Genomic DNA, 22158 nt, shown 5'->3' with positions numbered 1-22158 from the left:
AAAATAGAAAAAGAGACATAGGGCAAAATAACGGGGGTGAGAGGACAGAGGGGTGGAGAAAGGAAGAACCTAGAGAGGAAAGAAGATGCCACAAGCTATCTTGGCACTCTGGAATCTGATAGTGCTGGGTGACCCGGGCCAGGCTACATATGCCATCTCTGTTTGTTTTCCACCTGGTAAGACAGAGATAGTAATAATGGTAAGGGTTAAAGGAAATGACGCATGTGAATGTGCCAACCATGGTACTGTACACGGAGAAGGGACAAGTTCAACTTTCTTCCGGTTACAGCAACAAGGGTACCCACAACAAAGAATTAAAATTCTTTATCCCTCTATCTCTATAAGAAACTCAGCTGGACCCCCCTGTAGCCACGTTCTCTCCACTTCCCCCAATACGCTGAACCACCATAGTCATAATTCATTTTCCTGAACAGGTAACAGAGGCCAACCGTGGACAGACACCTCTTATGTTACTGTCCAGCTCAGGCCTGTTTCCTGGACCCCACCTCTTTGCTGCAGGTCACCAGACCATGGGTTATCAGCATCTGACCCTGGTGAGCACCCAGCTTCTCTCCTGAGAAGGTGATGCATGGTTGGTGGATGCATAGTACTTCTATCACATGAGAAAAATGAAGCACACTCAGAGGGAGGAAAGCAGGAGAGACAAGGAGGACTCAGGAAAGCCATCTGGGTCCCCACAGTTTATCACGTGGCTTGGCCATGCCACTTGTCCTTGGGTTCCACAGGATGTTCCCCACACTCCCATCGTGGAACCTAAGTTGACTGTTATTTCCGAGCAATGGGGGTGGGGCTTCATCAAGAATGGTCAAGTCCCATTGCATTAAAACTTAAGGGAGGAGCCAGGTGGTGGTGGCGCACGCCTTTAATCCCAGCACCTGGGAGGCAGAGGCAAGTGAATCTTTGTGAGTTCAAGGCCAGCCTGGTCTACAGAACGAGATCCAGGAAAGGCGCAAAGCTATACAGAGAAACCTTGTTTTGAAAAACAAACAAACAAACAAAAAATACCAAACAAACAAACAAAAAACCCAAAAAATTAAAGGAGGACCAGGTTGTCTGGGGTTCTGCACATTCTATTACGAGGCTGTTCCTAGGGCACTCACCTCACTGTGGGCTTCCTCACAGGAATGTCATAAGCCCGGATAATGTTCACCAGCAGCTTTATGTCTCCATCGGACAGGTTTTGGGCTGTCACTTTCTTCCGGCCTTTTCTCCGTGGCCTCAGTGGTCGCTTTTGTTCCGCCAATTTAAAAAGGCTTAGGCCCAAGATGCTAATGATTATAGAACAGGATTAGGACTCGGTGGAAAAGAAAGGTCTAGAAAATCATTACATGGCCTCCTTAACTCTGCTTCAAGATCTCTCAGAGACCCCTTTGAAGAGGGTGGGAAGATTCTAAAAATTCTACAAAACCAGGTAGGAGTAGGGAGAGAGTCCCACTGCATGCTTTATTATTTTTTCCAGCTGCCACTCATTAGTGGAAGTCAAGTCAGGCCTGCCCATCCCCCCTTCTCTTTTGCATCCCCTGCCTTGTTCTCTGCCTTGTTCACCAGCTCCTGAAGCATGCCTTGCACTCTCCACCCTTCACCCTCCCTCAGGCTAGTCTTGCCACCTTCCCCAGAGAGCTAGCTGCCTCTGCTGGGAGGAGCCCTGCCTGCCTCTGAGCCCCGAGAGCGGTGTTAGCCAGCTCCATTCACCTGACAGTGCACATGGCCTTCTCGGGAAGTTTCTGGATATTGCCTCTTGCTCTCTGAGGCTATCCAGGCTTGAGTGTGAATCCTGGCTCCACTCTTTGCCTTGTGACAAATCATTTCACCTCTGAGTCTGTTCCCTCACGTGCACGATGAGGGCACTAGCATCTTGAAGTGGTTGAGAGGGTTAGTGAGGAAGGGCGCAGAGCACCCTGGCACTTGTCTTGCATTTACTAGATTTCCTAAATGAGTAAGTGTTGGCATGGCAGTGACCAGCATTTGAGGGATTGTGCAGGAGGTGAAGGAAGGAGAAAGCTGATGGGAAGAATGGGAAGAAATGAAGCCTCTCTGCCGTTCATTGAAAAGCTCTACTATACACACTGCCTACAGACAGAAGCAGCAAGGTCAGTGACTCGTGGGAGGAACTAAAGGGGAAAACAGACCTGACCATGCGCCTAGAAGCTGATTTGTGACAGTGCCTTTAGCCACAGGACACAGCTAGCCACTGGTGGCAGTGTCTGGATTCTTTGTCTTTCTGCTAAGGAATGACCTGGCCCAGCAGATTCTTGCCTGAGCCTTTACAAGTGACACACACTAGTTGAGGATGAAGGAAGGCCCTGCAGCTGCTGTCTGAGCATTACTGGTGTGACTCATAAGGAATGCCAAGGGGACTCCAGGAGTGGCTCAGATCGCTATCTAGTGTCTTAGACAGAATAGGTACCATATATAAATGTCTTCCGTATTAGTCAGAGGGGCGCTAGAAACCTTACATAAGAAAGTTCTAGTCTTTATAACATTTACCATACTTTCCAGATAAAGAAACCAAAGACTCTGATAGATGCCTTGATTGCTGAAGGCTGCTTAGTGTAGGAAGAGAATTGGATTTAAACTCAGGCCATGTTCTAGTCACCTAGCCCAAAGATGGGGGCCTGAGAGCTTTGCCAGGCGCCCTGACATGACACATCCCCTGCCTTGCCAATGCTTTCTCCCCACATCATGACTGCTCTTGTGAGATTTTGATGCCTCCTTAGCAACCAGCCTAGGAGTATATTATCAACTGAGACTATCAGAAATGGAAGCATTTTAATTTAAAGCCAAGAACAAACTAAAATTTAAAAAAAAAGAATGAACATACCCCGAGCCTTCAGAACTTAATGCAGAAAGTAAAGCAGAAAAAAAAGAAAGAAAAGAAAGAAAAAAACAGCATGAACATCATCATCTGTGCTAACTATAACTTTTATGTCTGAAAATATTCAATGAAAGTCTATACTAAGGAGAGAGGTTCGGCAGGTATCCATGTGGTCACCGTTCCCTTTGGTATATGGATGGGGTTGCAAGGGGCCACCACGGATAGTACCATGTCTTCTTTCTTGGCTTGACAGGGAAGAGGAAGTGCATGCAGAGGAAATAAGCTGTGCAGATTTATTTTATTTTTAATTGTGTGTAATGTGTGTCTGTGTGGGAGTATGTACTTGTTCCCATGGAGACCAGAAGAGATATCCTGAAACTGGCCTTACAGGAGGTTAGGAAGAGCCTAATGTGGATGAAGGGAACATAACTTAGGTCTCCTAGGAGAGCATTAAGTGCTCCAAACTTCTGAGCCATCTCTTCAACCCCTAGAAATAACCTTTACACAAGGCCGGATGCTTGACCACTGAGAAGGTCATGAAGTGAATGCCCTCCCCACCCCCAAGACCACCCTTATAGGAAGTTATCTTTTTACTTCCATGTACCACACCTGACTGAGACTATCTGAAGATTAGTCCAACAGGGAATCAAACCAGTAAGCCAGTGCCCAACTTCCACGTAAATATCCATTTTTTTCCATGTGGCCCTCAGCAAACACACAGCTCAGCTCTGTGGTAGAACCAGGCTGTCCCCTGTTATCCTGGAACCTCAGAGGGTGTGTGCTGTGGGATGTTCTGTATGTCCTGTGGGAGCCCGTTCTTGGGTTCCTCGTGGCTTTGCCCAGCAGATCCGCATAGAGGATGATTAGGACCCCGGGCCTGAGTGCAGGTGTCTGAGATGGTCTGCACTTGGCTGTGCTGGGGGATGGTCTGTATGGCATATGTGTTGCTCTGATTGGTCAATAAATAAAACCTGATTGGCCATGGCTAGGCAGGAAGTATAGGCGGAACTAACAGAGAGGAGAAATAAAAGAACAGGAAGGCAGAAGGAGTCACTGCCTGTCAGCAGCTGCCAGGACGAGGAAGATGTAAAGTACCGGTAAGCCACGAGCCGCGTGGCAGGGTATAGATTTGTGGGAATGGATTAATTTAAGATATAAGAACAGTTAGCAAGAAGCCTGCCACGGCCATACAGTTTGTAAACAAAATAAGTCTCTGTGTTTATTTGGTTGGGTCTGAGCGGCTGTGGGACTAGCGGGTGAGAGAGATTTGTCCTGACTGTGGGCAAGGCAGGAAAACTCCAGCTACAGGTGTGATCTCAGCCACCTTCACTGTGTGAGATGGATGGGGAAGCCTGGTATCAGGAGATTAGAAAAGCAGGGAAGATGTGTAGGAAGGGATGCTGTCAGAGTTAGTTTAACTGCAATGGGAAATACAAGGGCTACCAAGGTGGATTTGGCAGTAGAGAAAGACAGGATGGGCTCTACTGGGAATTGATGGAGTGGCCCTAGGATGCTCTGCCCTGATATAAATCCCTCAACTAACATGGTCATTACTGGGTAATGACAGACAGTACTGACCAAATCTTACATCTTCCATGTAAAGGAATAAGATAGAACACAGGCAGCTATAGCTTTGATTATTTTTACCTGATATTGGGGACTTCTTCTTCCACTACCAAGTCAGAAAGAAGGAAATGGTGTTTTGCAGTTAGGAAGCGATTTACTACTGATTCTCTAACCTGGGAAAAGAAATCAGCGTTACTTAGGGCTGTTATGTTATTTAAACGCCATTGACTCTATTTCTTTGAGTGACTTGAAGTCACATAGTCCTCCCTCTAACAGCCCACTCCCACCCGTTTTCTATCGCCATAAAACGCTCTGGTTTCCCCTCACAAGACTGTAAACTCTGGAAGGGTGGAGTTTGAGAAACTGGCTTTTGTTTGTTTTCATCTTGTTCACTGTTATGTTTTTTAGGACATTGAAAAGTTTCTGAAATGTAGATAGCAATATTTTGTTGAATGAATACAGTAACAATAAATAGAAAACAATAGGACCAGTCTTGAGGCATGTACAATTGAGAACAGATTCTTACGGCTCTCTCTTACTCAGAATGGTTCACCAGGAGTTCCAGAGGTACAACTGGTTAGCACATGTTACTTACCCAGAATAATTCACCTTCTAATTTAAATAAGGAACAACTTAATTACCATCAGTTAGACATTATTTTTTGTACATAAGTCATAGAGTAGATTATCTAGATAGGAAGAATGCATTGTAGTTATGATAGCATTTCTTATAATTTTTAAGAGATGGTTAAAAGGAAAAAAGGAAAAGGATACACAAAAGACTGTTTTAGCTAGTTTTTAGTTTTCTAGTGTGTAAGGGCAGTTCAGATGTGAATTAAAAAGTCTTGCTTTTCTTACACTGCTTATTGTAAAGCAGTGCAACATAGATGCAATCAGGAAAAACAGGGCTCAGAAATGGAGTCCCTTGTAATCATGCCCTGTTTATGACAGTCTGCAGTATACACCATGGCATAGATTTGTGGTTTCGTATATTTAAGAGGTAATCATAGTTGTCAATCAGTTATTTATATATGTGGGCAAACAAGCCTGGAGAGACTATGTGGCTTGCATAAGATGCCACAGGCATTTGTAAAGGCAGAGACACTCCCATCCTAAAATCTTGGCTGTCTCCCCTGTGAAGATGGTTTTAAGTGATTTTTTTTTTTCTTACTTGCTGAAGGTACTTGGCCACTGTGGCCCTGTGGGTGTCCAGGTGGTCCTTGGTTTCAATTACATTTCTGTCTCGTAATCGTTTCTCGTAGTCCTAAAATTAAAAGGGCATCAGAATGTCATGATTTTTAAAGTGTTCTCACATGTTTTTCTCGGGGTTGGGGAATTATTTATCACATGTGGCTTAAGTCATAAATCGTGGTCTAAATGTTCCACCTTCCTTCTGACCTCTGGTGTGGATGCAGTATGCAAGATTCCAAGTCTGTTGGTTGGAATGCCTGTACACTATTAAGTTAAAGTGTTCACACAGGAAGGAACAGACACCATGGGAGAAGCAGAGGAAGCCGTTATAATTCAGGGTGCTCAAAAGCTAACCATAGCTGGAGAGATGGCTCAGAGGTTAAGAGCACTGACTGCTCTTCCAGAGGTCCTGAGTTCAATTCCCAGCAACCACATGGTGGCTCACAAAAGCTAACCATGTAACTTGGTCCATCCCTCCTCACATTTTGACTTGTCAGTGTTAAGTGAAGCAATTATGAAAATAGTGAAAAGCTTTTGTGAAAACCATACTGTTATCACATGGCATCTGGCTACAGCTGACTAGGGTCAGCTATTTGGAGGGTAGTAATAGATTCTCTGGCTTCCATCTACTCAGGCTTATCCTTTAACACAGATAAAATGTGTGATATCCCTCGGGATTACCATATTCAACTTGGTATGCAACTCCCCATCATAGTTGAATGCCCAGCAGTGCCTTTTAACCTAGACCCAGTGACTCTGAGATGTTCCTCAAGATTTTTGGACCTGAGAGAGGAGGGCACCTCTGTCTCCATTGCCTAAAGCCCACAGATACTCACTTGGATGATTCTAGTGATCATGTGGTCAACTGGAGAAGCCTAGCTGTGAATGAGAAGGAAGCCACTATCCTAGAAGCCCAGACCCAATAGATGAGTGCCTGAGCATCTAGGAGGACTTGAGGCATAGATGGATCCCACTATCCTCATAATTATTATTTTTAATCCTAAACATTATGTTTTTAGATTTATTTAATTTTATGTGTGTATTTTGTTTACATGTATGTACATATGATCACTATGTGTGCTGTGTTCATGTAGTTCAGAAGAAGGTATCAGATCCCCTGAGACTGGAGTTATGGATGTTGAGTGCTGGGAACTGAACTCAGGTCCTCTGCAAAGACATGAGGTCTTAACCACCAACCTATCTCTCCATCCTTATTCTCAGACTTTTAGGGGATTTCATTGTCTAGTGAATTGCAGCTGATGGCTGAGGAGGTTCAATAGTGGGTTCAGATAAATTCTAGGAAGCACCAAATAACTAAAAATAGTTCCTGCATGAAAAATCACACTAGTTTCCAGAACCTCTCCACTGACCTCTTCACACACAAATGTGTCTGTCTTTTGCTGGCTTGCTCCCACAAAACATTCCATTCTCCATGATCCCTCAAGGGCCACCAGGTCCCACCTGCCTCTGCGATCTGCCCAGCCTTTGATCCTCTTCTGCCCTTAGATGTTGTTTCTGGTCTCCAGCTTCTTTCTTGCCCTAGCTGTTCAAACCCTCCCTGTCTTATTTCCCTGTGCTTTGCCGCTGTGTCCTTGAGTGTGCTTAGCATAGACTTATCCTACCCAAATGGAGCTGAATCCTTGACTAAGGCAGGCGTGATTAGTAATATTAGCTCAGAAGAGCTAATTCTAACTCCCAATTCTAACTGTGCTGAAGTATAGAATCCAGCATCACTGAGAACAGTGACAAGGTGCATATCCACAATGCCACAGTAGACAGTTCATTAACCTCTTTAGACAATTTCTTCTTTATTTTGTGACAAAGTTTCTCTGGGTAACAGCTGCAGCTGTCCTGGAACTCACTCTGTAGACCAGGCTGACCTTGAACTCACAGAGATCACCTGCTTCTGCCTCCCAAGTGCTAGGGTTACAGGCATGCAACACCACCACCCACCTTTTTTGGACAATTTCTTACCTGGAATACCTTTTCCATAATTTCTCGGTCATATACTGGAATTTGTTTATAATTCCGGAATTCTGGCACCTCCTGGCTTCTAAGACGGAGAAGCCGGAACCGTTTGGATCTATTTAATTCCTCTTCCGAGACGAAGTTGAATTCCTGCTGCAGCTGCTCCAGTCGGAAGAAGTCGGGGACATAGGATTCTCCACTGGTAGCAACCTCCAAGAACAAGAAAACACATGGTTCCAGTTAGCAGCAGAGGTTTTCCAAAGACTCTGGCACTGACTGAGCTCCGGGAATGCTGAACAGTTTGTGACCAACAAAATTGAAAGGTAATTCACATTAAAACAAGGGTGGCAAGCAGATGCTACTGTATATACTTAGTGGATTTTATTTTTTTTTTACATCACCATAAATCATATTCCTAAAAAAATATAAGTTAATTTCATTTTTGGTATCTGTGCTTCCTTGTTATGAAAACATGCAAAGTAAAAATTCGTGTCAGGTTGCCGGGGTCTTGATCAAGTGCCTACTGGGAATAAGATTACTAAATGTGTGTTCAATGTGTGTGACTTTTAAATTCCCATGTTCAGATGTGTAGATTAAGGCTCCTTGTCAGCTGTGAACGATGCTGCACTTGAGGTGGCATAGGCTCTTCTTTCTGATGGGACTATTCTCTATCCTAAGCAGCATCATGTCAGAAGGAACCATTGTAAGGAACAAAGACTGAATAAAATGATTTGTCTTGAAACTGGGAATGAAAGTTTCACAACACTGATAATTATCTATCTGATAAACCATGATGATGAGCATGTATTATTGTACAGTCACCCTATGAGACACCCACTTTTTTTGTTTGTTTTGTTTTGCTTTGTTTTGTTTTCAAGACAGGGTTTCTCTGTGTAGTGTTGGTGCCTGTCCTGGATCTTGCTCTGTAGACCAGGCTGGCCTCAAACTCACAGAGATCCGCCTGGCTCTGCCTCCCAAGTGCTGGAATTAAAGGTGTGCGAAGCCATCACCTGGCGACACCTACTTGTTTACAGTAGTTTTGAGACAGTTAAACCCATTGTATTTGATTCCAAGAAAGAGGAGTTGAGTGTGTTCAGGATCACATGCTTGTAGACAAATTTCATAAAATACTCCATCAGTACTGAAAGCGTAAGAAGAGGAGCATGTGCTCTGGGATCTGGTTATTATCGGTGTGGTTGTGAGCAAACAGCTCTGAGTCTAAAGTTAGTTTTCTCTCTGTGTGGTGGAGAAATAGAACCTTTCTTTAAGGGCCTCTCAGAGGCTTCGGAAACAAACAAAACAAGCTAATTATATTTATTGTATTGGGTTGTGTCCCCATTTAAGAGTTTATGTACATCGGCTTATATCTTCCTCATCTACTGTAAGGGCAGCACAGGGCTTAGAGCATTGATGATCAACTGTGTCTCACAACCAGGGAAGTGGCAGAGCTGAGATTTAAACCTGTGATTGGCACTTCTTGCATTCTTCAATAGCTGTACAGAAAAAAAAAATGCATGCCAAGGGCAGGGTATTGTATCATCTCAGAATTTAGAAACAGTTTAGGTATCTCTGGCCATGTTACCGAGATCAGCTGCATCAAAGGGCCATTGTTGGGGTCATTGGGGTCAAGTTTGGACTCTGCTGCCCACTTGGCCAGCTTCTTCATGTCCGTCAGCCCTGATGTGCCAATGGATGAGATGGCATCTGCCCTCTTCAAAGCACTGGAAAAACAGCACAAACACAAACAGGAAGAGCAATCAGGAGCTTGACCAGCAGAGTCAGCACTGCCTACAGAAGCCATTACCTTCTACAAGAGGAAACTTACTACGGAGACTCTAACCACTTCCTTTTCTTGATTATTAAATATGTTACAGGGCAATAAAGAACTAGGAATAGAAGGAGTGCCAATGTGAGCCAATGCCACAACTCTACCCAGTGCAGTGAAGTGCTGCTCACTTCACATCCTGGCCCCTGTGGTCCAGGGAACCCTGATTGCCTCACCTCCAGGCTGCTTGGACAGCAGCTCTGGACACAGAACTCAAAGGAGAACATGGCTGAGGTGGGGATTTATCACATTTTACTTGCCCATTCCCTGCTTTACTTCTGGAGGGGCCAAAGCGTTAGCTTAGGGGATATCCTCAGCACCAAATTCCAGTGTCAAGATCAGAAAATGCCTAGCTGCAGGGCACAGCCAGGTCTCTGTCAGAAGTGATTCTTGACTTGGCACAGAGCTGCATTTACTTATGGCAGGTTGGTATGGGGGGTATGTAGACATGAAGGGTCAACCCAAAACTCATTCCCATATGTTGAAGTCATTTGGAAAAGTGTCTTCTCTATGATGGAAATACATTATTTTCCTCAAATGTGTGCGTGCGCGCGCACACGTATGTATGCATGCGTGCACATATGGGTATGGGCATATATACCCTGTCTGTGGATGATGGAGGACAAGCTTCAAGAGTCCATTCTCTTCTCCTGCCAATTGGGTTCCAGAGATTAAACTGATTGTCAAGCTTGGCAGCAAAACACCTTTACCCACTGAATCATCTTCCTGGTTCTAAATAGCCTTTTACTTCAGAGATGAGGCAACCATGGCCCGAATGGTGAGGTGGCAGACTGATGTATCTATAGGGAGATGGCAGAGCGAGCCTCTGATAGAGGGATGCAGGTTTCCAGGCTGCAGACTGCCTGGACCAACAGCACATCACAGGGAGGAAGATCTAGCAGGAGAGTAGGAAATCCAGCAAGCTCTGCTAGTCACTATCAAATAACCTTTAGTGAGACAGAAACACATAACCATATGCTGCACACCTCCCTGTTCGTGAGGTAAGGAAGCGTACAAAAGTCTCAGAGACAATGAAATAAAATGGTTTTTGTTTTTTGTTTTGGTGTATCTGATACTAATGGCCATCCTATATATGTCAGGTGATTAGTATTCTAAATTTTACCTTAAAAAAAGTAAAAGTACCATAAAAATACAGACTGCTAGAAATAAAAGGAAAGAACATGACATCCCAAGCTTCCCCACTCTGTGTTATAACAACAATGCTGACATTGGTCACCAGTTCATTCTAGTCCTGTTACCTTCGAAATCCAATGTTCTGCTGTGACAGTGGAGGAATTAAAGGAATCCCATTTTCTCCAATAGCCCAGGCCACACTGTGGGACACTTTCCCTGAGGTCATGAGAGTCAGTTGATTGCTGCCATCAGCTTCAAAGGAGAAGGGCACTCCTAAGGGAACATCAAGGTCAACAGGATGGTGTTTAGAAAGGAGACAGCCCAGACCTGTTAGGAGTGCTGATGACAGAGAGAGAGCCCACACCACTAGACTTTTTCAGGTGAAGCTGCCCAGAATCGGGCTCTCTAACAGCTGATAGTAGTTTCCACGGTGTGCTATCCTTAAGACCATCCGTGTGCACTCTCCTGGTTCTGCCATTTCACAGCTGTGAGAACTCTGAAAAATTACTTAGCTTCTCTGAACCGTAGCCCTTTTACATATAAGGGAAGTAATAGAATTCTTCTAAGAAGTATTTCAAGTATGAAGTAAGAAGTATGTTCATTTATTTAAGACATTTACGGTGAGTTCCTACTTCGTTTCAGGCTAAACTTAATAGTAAAGAAACGAATTTAAATGAATCAAAAGAAGTGAGCTGGTATGAGCTTTTTTTTTTTTTTTTTTTTTTTTTTTTTTAAATGAGCCCCGTTTCTTATGACATTTATGTTTGAGTGTGGATAATGAAGCTAGTGAATGAGATAAATGCTTAGTACCCTGGCGAGCAGTAAGCACCAAGGAAGAAGATAACAGGGGAGATATAAAGAAAGTGTAGGCTGTAGGGAACAGGAGTGTGGACTCTTTCAAGTTATGGCCAAGGAAGCCTGATTAGAAACATTTTCTGGGGGCTGGCGAGATGACTTAGCGGTTAAGAGCACCAGCTGCTCTTCCAGACATCCTAACCACATGGTGGCTCACAACCATCTAGAGTAGGATCTAATGCCCTCTTCTGGCATGCAGGTATACATGCAAGAGCATTAGTACACAAAGAAATATAAATAAAATTTTTTTTAAAAAAGAAAGAAAGAAACACTTTCTGGCCAGCCATACAGGGCAGGTTGGATCACTGAGTTCTGGGCCAGACTGATCTACACAGTTGGTTCCAGGATACCTAGTGCTATGTAGAGAGACCCTGTTTCAAACAATCAAGCAAACAAACAAACAAAAGAAATACTTTCTGTTTAATGTCTCTGAAGAAAGAAAGTGAGGCATTAGAGACTTCTGGAGACTTGGCAAGCGACAGGCAAACTAAGAGTTAAACTGTGCGGCTGCACTATATACACGGCTTCACTGTGTTGACTCCACAAGTTGGAAATTAATGATAAAATCTGTCTATACAGTTACGTTTAATTAGCTATAGGAAATAAAAGTTTTTAAAGCACTATGGTATCTTCACCATCTGGAATTACAGTTCCTGTTGTTAACATAAGGCAGTAGAGCTGTCCCGTGTGGTGCCACTCTTATCTTACACATGGAAGGAGATGCCACTGGGTATATTTTTTGAGTGAGGAAGACGGTATTTAGACAGGATATGTGGATCCCGAAGTCATGTCGCTTGTCACTATCCCACCTGTAACTAAGCCCGAATCTCCAGACGTTTAGAACGGGAGCCTCAAAGAATTCTCGAGTTGAAATTTCAGATATGAACTAAAGATTGGGAAGTAACCAGACAAACGAGGGAGCAAGCCACCACGAGTAAAAAGCAGCAGGATTAGGTCAGTAAGTTTGGAGATCGGTTACTAGAATGATCAGAGAATATTTTGGGAAAAAAATTAGGTGGAGGAACAGGGCCTCCATATGTAGCCCTCCCTGTCCTGAAATTTGCTATGTAGACCAGGCTGATCTAGAATTCAGAGCTCTGTCCGCCTCTGCTTCCTGAGCAGTGGGATTAAAGGCGTGTGCTAAAATACTGAACATATTTAGAATTTTTAATGTGTTTACATAAAAAAATGAGAATGAATAAGTCAATGAAAAAAGAAATGATCGAGAGTCCAATGACAGTAAAAAGCAATCAGAACTGACCAGGATGATTGGAAAATAACTAAGTAAGTTTTAGGGCTGAAAGATACAATTAGTGAAAAGCGAAAACTGTGGTGAATTCAATAATTAGATATGGCCAAAGAGTGGATTGATGGCTTTGGAGGACTCTAGCAGTGAAAGAAAACGATAATACCGTAGGTTAAAAAGAAGAAACATGATGGAGGGGCCAGAAGGTCCATCACACATCATATTAGAATTCAGAATTGAAGGCCGGGCGTGGTGGCACACGCCTTTAATCCCAGCACTTGGGAGGCAGAGCCAGGCGGATCTTTGTGAGTTCGAGGCCAGCCTGGGCTACCAAGTGAGCTCCAGGAAAGGCGCAAAGCTACACAGAGAAACCCTGTCTCGAAAAACACCAAAAAAAAAAAAAAAAAAGAATTCAGAATTGAGAACGTTAATGATCTCCAGATAATGATTAAAGTTAGTATCTTTAGACTTATGCATCTATATAACTGTGGTATATCTTTTTATGCACAAACGCTTCATTTTCATTTCAAATTATTTCTTTACAAAAGACTATTAGAAGTGGGATTAAGGCATCAATGATCATATTAAATCCATACTAAATACTTTATAGTAGTGCAGTCATACATGTTTTCATAGAAAAGAGACTTGGCAAAGAATCATGTATCTTATGAACATGTGTTAAGGACTGAAAAGTGTGTGAGTCCTGGAGATTAGTCTCACAGTCCCTCAGGCTTGGCACAAAGTGCCTTTACCTGCAGAGCCGTCTTGCTGGCCCTTTTTCTCCCTCCCACCCCCTTTTAAGATAGGGTCTTATTCTGTACTTCAAACTTTGACAATCCTCCTGCCTTAGCTTCCTGAGTGCTAGGGTCACAGGCATGAGCCACTATCCCTGGCTTCTTTTGAATTTTTGATACCAATTTTATAATTATTTGGTGATAATTTATAAGCCTCTGTGAAATGAAAGGAGATATATTCAAATCTGACAGTGAAAACCATGAGCTGCTGAGAACGATTAGCTTTGCTTACCGCTTCCAACTCCCTCGTGGTCTAGAGTCACATGCTGGCTACTGCTGAACTCCACCTCTTCAATGGGGGCCCTTCCCGTGACAAGGGTGGTCTCGGGGATAGGCAGGAAGACTTCAGCCAGCAAGGAGGTACCACTGTGACCAATAGTTTCATAGACCTGGAACCCAGAGAAGAGACTCAGCCAGTAGCAGTGCCAATGGAATGTGCTCTCGGGTCGTCTACATTCTCCATGTTTGTGCTGGTCTGCTCCAGTCTTGACTTGTGTCATTATGGTGCCAGGGGGACCATCTTATATATTCTCTTTTTGTGATCAAGCAGTTGACAGCCTGATTCTGAGTTACTTTAATTTCCTGGGATAGGGCATTGTGATCATTAATATTATCAACATAATTAATAATATCGACATTAGCTAGGAGACAGTAACAAAGCATGCCCAGATCCCGCCAGATGGTCATATTGAAATATTTCTTCAGAAAATCAACTGCAGAGCTCTCTGGTCCCAGCAGTTACCTTACCAGCCTTTTTAAACAGTGAGTGTGGTGACCTATCTGTTTTCACTGACTTTCTGAAGAGACATTGGATATCTAAGGGGCCTGTAGATGATTTCAAACCATCTTTTTTTTTTTTTTCTTTTTTCTTTTTTTTTTTTTTTTTTTTTTCCGAGACAGGGTTTCTCTGTGTAGCTTTGCGCCTTTCCTGGAACTCACTTGGTAGCCCAGGCTGGCCTCGAACTCACAGAGATCCGCCTGCCTCTGCCTCCCGAGTGCTGGGATTAAAGGCGTGCGCCACCACCGCCCGGCTGATTTCAAATCATCTTATAACTTCAGTGAACACAAAATTCTCAGGGTGGGGATTATAATTAACAGACGTACCTGAAGCATTAAGCTCTCTGGCCAGTTGAATATTTGCAAATTGAAAATCTGTCCAAAGTGAACTCGGAAATCTGCCCCTAGTGGCCGGCTGACAGTCCTGGACACCTCCTTGCTGTTGAAGACCACCTTTAAGTACACAGAGCGCCTCCTGACGTCTTCCCTTCTTGAGACCTCTGCCCTGCAAAGTGAGACCATTCAGAGCTGTGGTTAGTGTTAGCTTACTAAGGATCACCACGGATTCGTTAAGTGGATACTGAACACGACAAGGGACATGGTGGCAACGCTGTTGGTCATGTCAGTCCCTGTGGGACCCAAACAGTGACAGGTCTTGAGGAGCTTGCTACAATCGAATGTTGTGACGTGGAACTAATGGGGAAGCCATTGACAGGTACTGAAAAGGGCATGGGGGTCAGGGACGACAGAGCAAGAGTCCAATCCCTGTTGCACTACAGCCTCCTCGATTTTCTTAAACGAGACTATGTTCACATATATAAAAAAAATCTTAATAAACATACTCCCTGTTCAATGGAATTAATTCAGGATGGAGAGATGGCTCAGTGGGCAAGAGCATGTCCTGCTCTTCCAGGGGACCTGAGTTTGGTTGCCAACACCCACCTTGGTCAGGCAGCTCATAATGCCTGTAACCCCAGCTCTAGGGGGTCCCATCCGATGCCTTCTGACCTCCACAGCACCCACACACATGTGGCATACACACATAGACACATAAACAACAACAAGGAGTTAAACTCTAAGGACCAGTAATAACCTGTGTTTAAGCTAATAGGTTTTACAGAGAAAACCGAGTAGCACATTTTAGCAGTTAGGTGAGGTCACTTTCTCTAAGATCTAAGCTTTTCCGTAATGTTTTCACAGAGAAGGTCTTACTTTTAAAGGTCTTTTGAATCACAAAACAGTGTATTGTGGCACTTGGAGAGAGCTGAGGCACAGTAAGGTTCTGTGCAGACCAGAGCCTCCAAGCATAGCCTTCAATCGTATTGTATATATTGCAGAGACACTACCAAAAACTGCTAGTCAATAGCAATTACAACCCATTGACAAAAGCAAAAAGTTAAATGTTAAAATAAAAAACAGATATAGGTTTTGGAGGTGGTAGGATATCAATGAAGTGTTATGTCTAAATATGTAAAACATAACATTATTTTAACTTTTATTTTATTTTATTTTATTTTTTTTTTGAGACAGGGTTCATGTAGTTGGCCTCAAATCCCTGATTCTTCTGTCTCTGTTTTCCAAGTCCTGGGATTTCAGGCATGAACCACTGTGCCCAACCATTTTAACTGTTTTTAAATTCCCATTTTTGCACCATTAAATACAGTCCTGTGCAATGACCAGAATGTTTCATTATCCCTAATGGAAATTCTCTTGTCATCATGAAATGGAGTATCAGTTTTAATGCTTTCTGTCTCCACAGTTGGGACATATCCAGACCTGGAACCAAGAAATGAAGAGACACCTCAGTGTTAGTGATAGCCGGAGGGGCATGGGTACAGACAGCCACTAGAGAAAGCAGGCATCTGCTTGCATTGGGGTTCTTCTCCCACGAGTGCTCCTGAGTGACAAGTGGGGTGCACAGGTGGGAGAACCCTAGGGAATCTCCAAAGTAAGGATACATCGGCAGTTTCACATGTTCACTCTTATGCCTATGTATGGCGGCATGAGTCCTCTGTTCATATGGTGTAATGTGACCAGGTACATACCTCACCGTATGCTGATGGGCGTGCATGGGTACATGTGAGTATGCCCCAGTGTCATCAATGGTCAGAACATGTGCTTACCTGGGACATTCCAATATCATGTATGGTCAGAACATGTGCTTACCTGGGACACTGGTCATTGGGGGTCACATTCCCTGCCAGACTCAATTCTGGGACCAGCCTGGGCTCCCCTGGCTTCCTTCTGCTGTGGGCTACTCGCTCCCGCACCTGCTGTTCTATGACAGCTGGGTCAGTGAGCTCTGGGGGGACGGGCTTCGTGAGCTCCTCCTCTGGAAAGGGCTCCTCGACCCCCTCCTCCTCCTCGGGGTGCTCTTCTGCTGTTTCCTTCTTTTTCTTCTTTTTGGCCCTCTGTTGGGTAAGAGGTGTCCTGGCTTCCAAATGATCTCCAGGACTATCCTTCAGGAGTGTGGTGCTCAGAACAGAGACCCCAGGGCACCCCACCGCAGCCCATCGCCACCAGAACTTCCCTGTGCCTTAGCTCTCTCACCAAGTAGAGATAAGCCCAGAACACCTCCCACCCCAGGGCTTCTGAAATGAGGCAACATCTGTAGAACATTCAGCAGGGACATCAACACCCTTCATTCAAGGTGGCCACACATGGAAAAGACACATTTAGCAGGTACATTACTGATTATAAACAGCACTACCAATACAGCATCAGTGCAGAACACAGGGCTGGGGTGGGGTTTTGAACAAATATATTAACCAGTCAATCCCTCTTGCCCCCCTGCAAGGGAGTAAGAGAGAGACAGAGGAGAGCCAGCAGGAGACCCCCATGTGGCCTGCTGGTCTAGCTTCTCTCCTCCTGTCTCGGGTTCACCCTCTCGGGCCCTCCCTAAGCAGCCCCACTCCAGGAGGAATGATGTTGTGCAAACCTGGGCCTTCCTCCAGGCCTTCCACTGCTGGTACGATGTTCTGTACTCCTCCATCTTCTTTGTGTATTCTTCCGTGTGCTCTTCCAGCAATTCATGGATCTCAGCTTGAATCTCTGCTTCATATGCATCTTCGTCTACTTTCTGGTCAACTTTTTCCCTTTAAATGAATTTGTAAATTACAAATAAGTATAGGAGATATAAATAAGGCATCTCAGACCATTAAAAATTGACCAAATCTCAAGCATCTCACAAAAAGGGCACACATATGGCTAATTCATAAAAAAGGCCCACCCTTATGAGCAGTTAGGGAAACAGAAATTATACCAACAGATGTTTGACCCTAACCTGATGACGGGAACTCTGATGTAGGCATTAAGCAGCATTACCCCTCAGAATGCCAAGCAGAGAAATGTGTCCCCTAGGACTCAACAATTTCCCTTCCAGGGACACTTCTGGAAACCTAGGTGCATGCACACTGAAAGGAAATCTGAAAGCATATGTTGTGAAGTTTGTGTGTGTGTATGTGTGTGTGTGTGTATGTGTGCGCGCGCGCACACATACACACACACACATCTGGAAGCCAGAGATAGATGTTTTGTGTCTTTCACTATTGTTCTCCTCCTTATCTTTTGAGACAGCCTCTCTTCCTGAACTTGGTTTTCATCAGTTGGCTAGACTGGCTGGCCAGGGACTTCTGGGATCCATTTGTCCCCCCATTCCCACTCTTGTGCCTAGAATTCCAAACTTGTGCAAGAATGCCTGGCTTTTGTCATGAGTGCTCGGATCTGAACTCAGGTCTTAATGCTTTTGCTGCAAACATTCTCTCAACTAAGCCATCTCCTCAGCTCCTATAGCAGGGCTTTATAAAACAAAACTGTAGCTACACACCGTCAATCATGGAAATACACAAAGAACAATGAAGTAACTATATTTATACACTGGTTCTGTAAAAGTGAAAGATAAGCAGTATTACAGTGTGTGTTCTTAGGGGTCATGTACAGAGCCAGGAAAAATGATAATCACAGAAGCTCAGACAGCTGTTACTGCTGCTGGAGAGAGGCTGGGGACTGTCAGGTGCCTGAGATGCTCTTTCTCAGCTCAGGAAGCAGTTACAAGGCTGCTGCTATTTGCTGGTAGTTTTTAAACTGTATCTATGCACTACACATCTTCCCTGATGTATGATATAGCCCATTAAAACAATATTTGGGAAGTCTTACTTTCTCAAGACAAGCTTCAGGGGTGTGTTCGTAAACCTCTGGAACTCTCGTAGTGACTTCATCTCTTTCCAAACCTTTATGATGGTCTTAAGCAGTGTTCGATCTTTCTCTTGTTCAGCATCACGCAGTTTTCGAGTTTGCCTGTGAAATGTAATAAGTGATGTGTTTGTATCAGTTGTGTTAGCTTATAAAACGTTAGTAATACTTCATGATTGCATATTGAAGTAGACAGCTGCAAGATCCAACCCTCCCATCTACACACGGCTACAAACTGCAGCCCAGCTCCGTGCTTAACATCAACTCTCTCCAGCTCTGCCACTGTTTGTAAGTAAATTTGGGATTCTTCAGTTCTCTAATTTACTCCTATGGCAATTTTTTTTCCTGCTAAGCATTTTTAGTATTTCTGAGAAACTGTTTTGCTGGGAGCTGAGAAAGGAAGTAGAAAAGGAAGGCAATGGGATGAGATCTGTGTTTTGGAAGTTCGCCTATTTAATCTCTCTAGCTGAATCTGAATTTGATAAACTAAATTATTTTTTCAAATTCCTTTTCAAACTAGGCTCCTTCCAACTGACAGCTGCCTTTGTAGTGATGAAAGGAAGGGACTAGCAGGAGTAGTTGTCATAGATTAAGAATGCTGGCATCCCACTTGGCAGCCAAGCACTGAGGTCCCTCTGTGTCAACACACATCACGAGTTCTGCACAGAGATGATGCAATGCTGTTGCCTGCTTTGGAAGATTTTAGTGCTAATGAGATGAGAAGTGGTTTTTGGTCTCAACTGAAGAGGCTGAAAATGCCTTTCTCTTCATGTCAGTGATCTAGCTTGTTTTGGAATCATCTAACACATTTTCTTTAAGCCCTCTTCACAAATGGTAGCTCAATTCAGACCCCCCAATTCACTCTAGTACACCATAAATCAGCTGGTGGATGAATTTTGAATAGGGGCCATGTGCCAGTCCAGGGATACAGACAAGTCTAGAAAAGAGGTAGTGTCTCTGTGCTCAGGCAGTTTACAGTTTAGCTTAGAAGATGGACATACAGGTGGGGGATGACATGTTGGTAACATGGCGTCTGCCTAGGAGAACATCCTGAAGAAGCCAAAAGGGCCAAACACTGCAGAAATGAGCATCTCCTGGCTATGGGAAGGCCAGGGAATGATGGTTTTTCTCGGAATGACTTGGGCTGTAGAGACAGTGCAGAGAAGTAAGGCGGTCTAGCTGCCTCGTTGTTCAGCAGGCGGTGGTGGAAAAGGGGGTGGCAAAGCATGGTAGCTACTGTTGGGAAGCCAAGACTCAGGGAACTCCAATGTCCTTAGAAGAGAGTGACAGTCTGCTGTGAATTCTGGCTTTGGCATCTAATAGCCAGCCCTGGACAAGCTATGTCACTTTCCCATGCTCACCTGTAAAACAGGCATGCTAACGGAACTCACTTTGCAGGCTAGCTGGAAAGATAAGTTAACACATGCAGTGTGTGTGGACCCTAGCCTGGCCACCATCCCACAGAGGACTGTCATGGTTAAAGGTCTGATCTTCCTTTATCCCATTATCTGCTACTCCCCTTGCCTTATTTTTTTAAAAACTGAAATATCAAATTAGTTTACTGAGTGATGTAACACCTTCAGATTTTTTTTTCCTACTTCCTTGGGCAGTTCCCAACAAAATCATTTCTCAGAAATACCGGAAACTTTTCTCAACAACAAAAATAATTGCCATATGAGTTAAAAAGGCAAAGAATCCCAGAAGAACATTTAGTTAGAAATGGTGGCAGAGCTGTGGTGGAGGAAGAGAGAAGGGTATTGTTGAGTAGGGTACTGGAGAATGTAGGTGAGCAGGGTCGGCAGTGTGGACAGGGTACCCAGGTCTAAGAAGGCTTGCAGAGCCACTGACCTCTCTGTGAGTCCACAGGAGAGGATGCCTTTTGGGAGAGAACACAGGTTTTAAAGAACTAAGACAACACCTCCTGAGGCACTTTGCAGTTTCATTAGCTAGGCAGAGAAGGTAGAATGGACCAGGGATAGTAAGGACAATTACATCATCATGGAAGAGATTTCTAAATAGGCAATGTATGTGGGTTTGAGTGTCAGTGTCCACGAGCTGAGAGAGCTGTAGAGGTCTCAGGGGCTGGTGGCAGCAAAATCTGCCTCAGAGGCAGGGTGAGTGAGTCAGGGGCAGAGTAATGAGTGGAGATGGTATGGGTATGAGTGCTTTCCAGAAGTTTGGCCATAGATGGAATTATGATACAGAGGTTTAGCCGGATGGCACCTGTAGCCCTTGAATTCTTATTTGTCAAGAGGGAGTACATCTAGTGTGAAGCCCCGGTAGAGAGTTAAAATCTCTCCCTGCAACACATGGCATCCATGATCCCTGCCTTAGCAACACATGGCATCCAGGATCCCTGCCTTAGCAACACCTGACATCAGGGGATCAGCAACAGAGTCACAATGCTGCTTTAAAAAGTCAAGTGTGTGTGTGTGTGGGGGGGGGGGGGAAGTCAAATGGAAAAATGCTGTAAATGGTACTGTTCCAGGTCAAGTGTACCAACCCAGGGCCCAGTAGACATAGGATTGGGAAGCCACGGGGGAGTTGGGGGATGATCAGCTGGTTTCAGAGGGTTAAGGAAAGGGCCCACTCAATAAGCTATCCTAGAATAGGCCATGTATACAAGGATAGTTTCTCTTAGTAAAAACTCAAAGACGGTGTGAAGCCCTCCTTTTACTGCATCATATATGCTGATGCTCAGAAGTTTTCATCTCTGATGGCTGTGGCGTAACTGGAGTGGGCTGTGTCTGTGACTGCCTCACATACAAGTCAGCTGTGTTTCAGAGTTATCAGTACAGTTCTAGGGAAAAGTGTGATTGTTTCTCTTCTCTCTGTCTCCCTCCTAAACTTTCCCCCTACCTCTCTCTGTATGTCTCTGTCTCCTTCCTCTTTCTCTGTCTCTCTCAAGCATGTCACTGTTTTCATACTCCCTCTATGCTAAGACTAAAATTATCCTCACGTAGAGGCTGTGATGTTTTAAATATAAGAAATAATTTTAGAAGACTGTATATGCCTGCACCTCTGGCATTGGAGAGGCTGAGGCAGGATTGCCACAGCTTTGAGGCCAGGTTTGTCTACATAATGATGAACACCAAACATAACTATAATAATAATAATACTTTCCATTTTAAGCATACTTTTCATTCTTTTCCAGTATATAAACTGCACTAATTCCCACTTTGCGAGAAGAATTTCCAATTCATGCCTAGATTGGAGAAAGAAAAACACACATTGAAACTCCATGATTTATTGTTTTCTGTTGTAAGAATTTGTTCTGTAGAAATGCCCACACACTAATACACAGATTTAGGGATTTTAATTATCGCACAATTTAAATCTGTATTAAACTTATATCTGAGCAACGCCTGTCACTGGAGACTTCATACTCCATAGTAAATCTGTTGTAATACATGGTGGCCTTTGAACGATAGAGAATAAGATGTGCAGTGCAAGGAAAGGACCAAGATACAGGGCACATAAAAAGAAAAGTGCGTGACAGAATAGAATATGCAAGGATTCTCCAAAACCATCAAACATGTGCGCACAGACACCCATGTGTAAACACTCACAGTACATGGAACCATCAAGAAACTGCTCACCAGGATTTTCCCTGAGGGAGTAGGAATTTCATATTCTATATTTCCTTATTTAGGAGCAATGATTGGGGCTTTAAGTTTTAAATTTATGAATAACTCAAAGAAACAGAAAAATATAGATCTGAACATGATGCTGCCCACTGACATTGCCTCTAAGTTACTCGGGAGTTTTTTTTTTTT

The 22158-nt window shown here is 43.9% G+C and overlaps 1 protein-coding gene across 4 annotated transcripts in view; it reads right to left on the bottom strand.

The window, feature by feature from the left end:
• Positions 1 to 22158, bottom strand: part of Cc2d2a (coiled-coil and C2 domain containing 2A) — an 83741-nt gene that overhangs the window by 22375 nt on the left and 39208 nt on the right. For all 4 annotated transcript variants that reach the window (XM_028892928.2, XM_037209003.1, XM_037209004.1 and 1 more), the window contains 11 exons: positions 18347 to 18487; positions 17130 to 17286; positions 16358 to 16602; positions 14519 to 14696; positions 13647 to 13803; positions 10645 to 10792; positions 9143 to 9281; positions 7567 to 7770; positions 5573 to 5665; positions 4484 to 4575; positions 1122 to 1289 (listed from right to left, as the gene is read on the bottom strand). In XM_028892928.2, coding sequence (XP_028748761.1) covers positions 1122 to 1289; positions 4484 to 4575; positions 5573 to 5665; positions 7567 to 7770; positions 9143 to 9281; positions 10645 to 10792; positions 13647 to 13803; positions 14519 to 14696; positions 16358 to 16602; positions 17130 to 17286; positions 18347 to 18487 — 1722 coding nt within the window. The remainder of the gene's footprint in view (positions 1 to 1121; positions 1290 to 4483; positions 4576 to 5572; positions 5666 to 7566; positions 7771 to 9142; positions 9282 to 10644; positions 10793 to 13646; positions 13804 to 14518; positions 14697 to 16357; positions 16603 to 17129; positions 17287 to 18346; positions 18488 to 22158) is intronic.

Source organism: Peromyscus leucopus, chromosome 10, assembly GCF_004664715.2.
Source record: "Peromyscus leucopus breed LL Stock chromosome 10, UCI_PerLeu_2.1, whole genome shotgun sequence".
Lineage (NCBI taxonomy): Eukaryota > Metazoa > Chordata > Mammalia > Rodentia > Cricetidae > Peromyscus > Peromyscus leucopus.
Note: the sequence above shows the minus strand (reverse complement) of the source record. Positions and strands in the feature narration are given on the sequence as shown.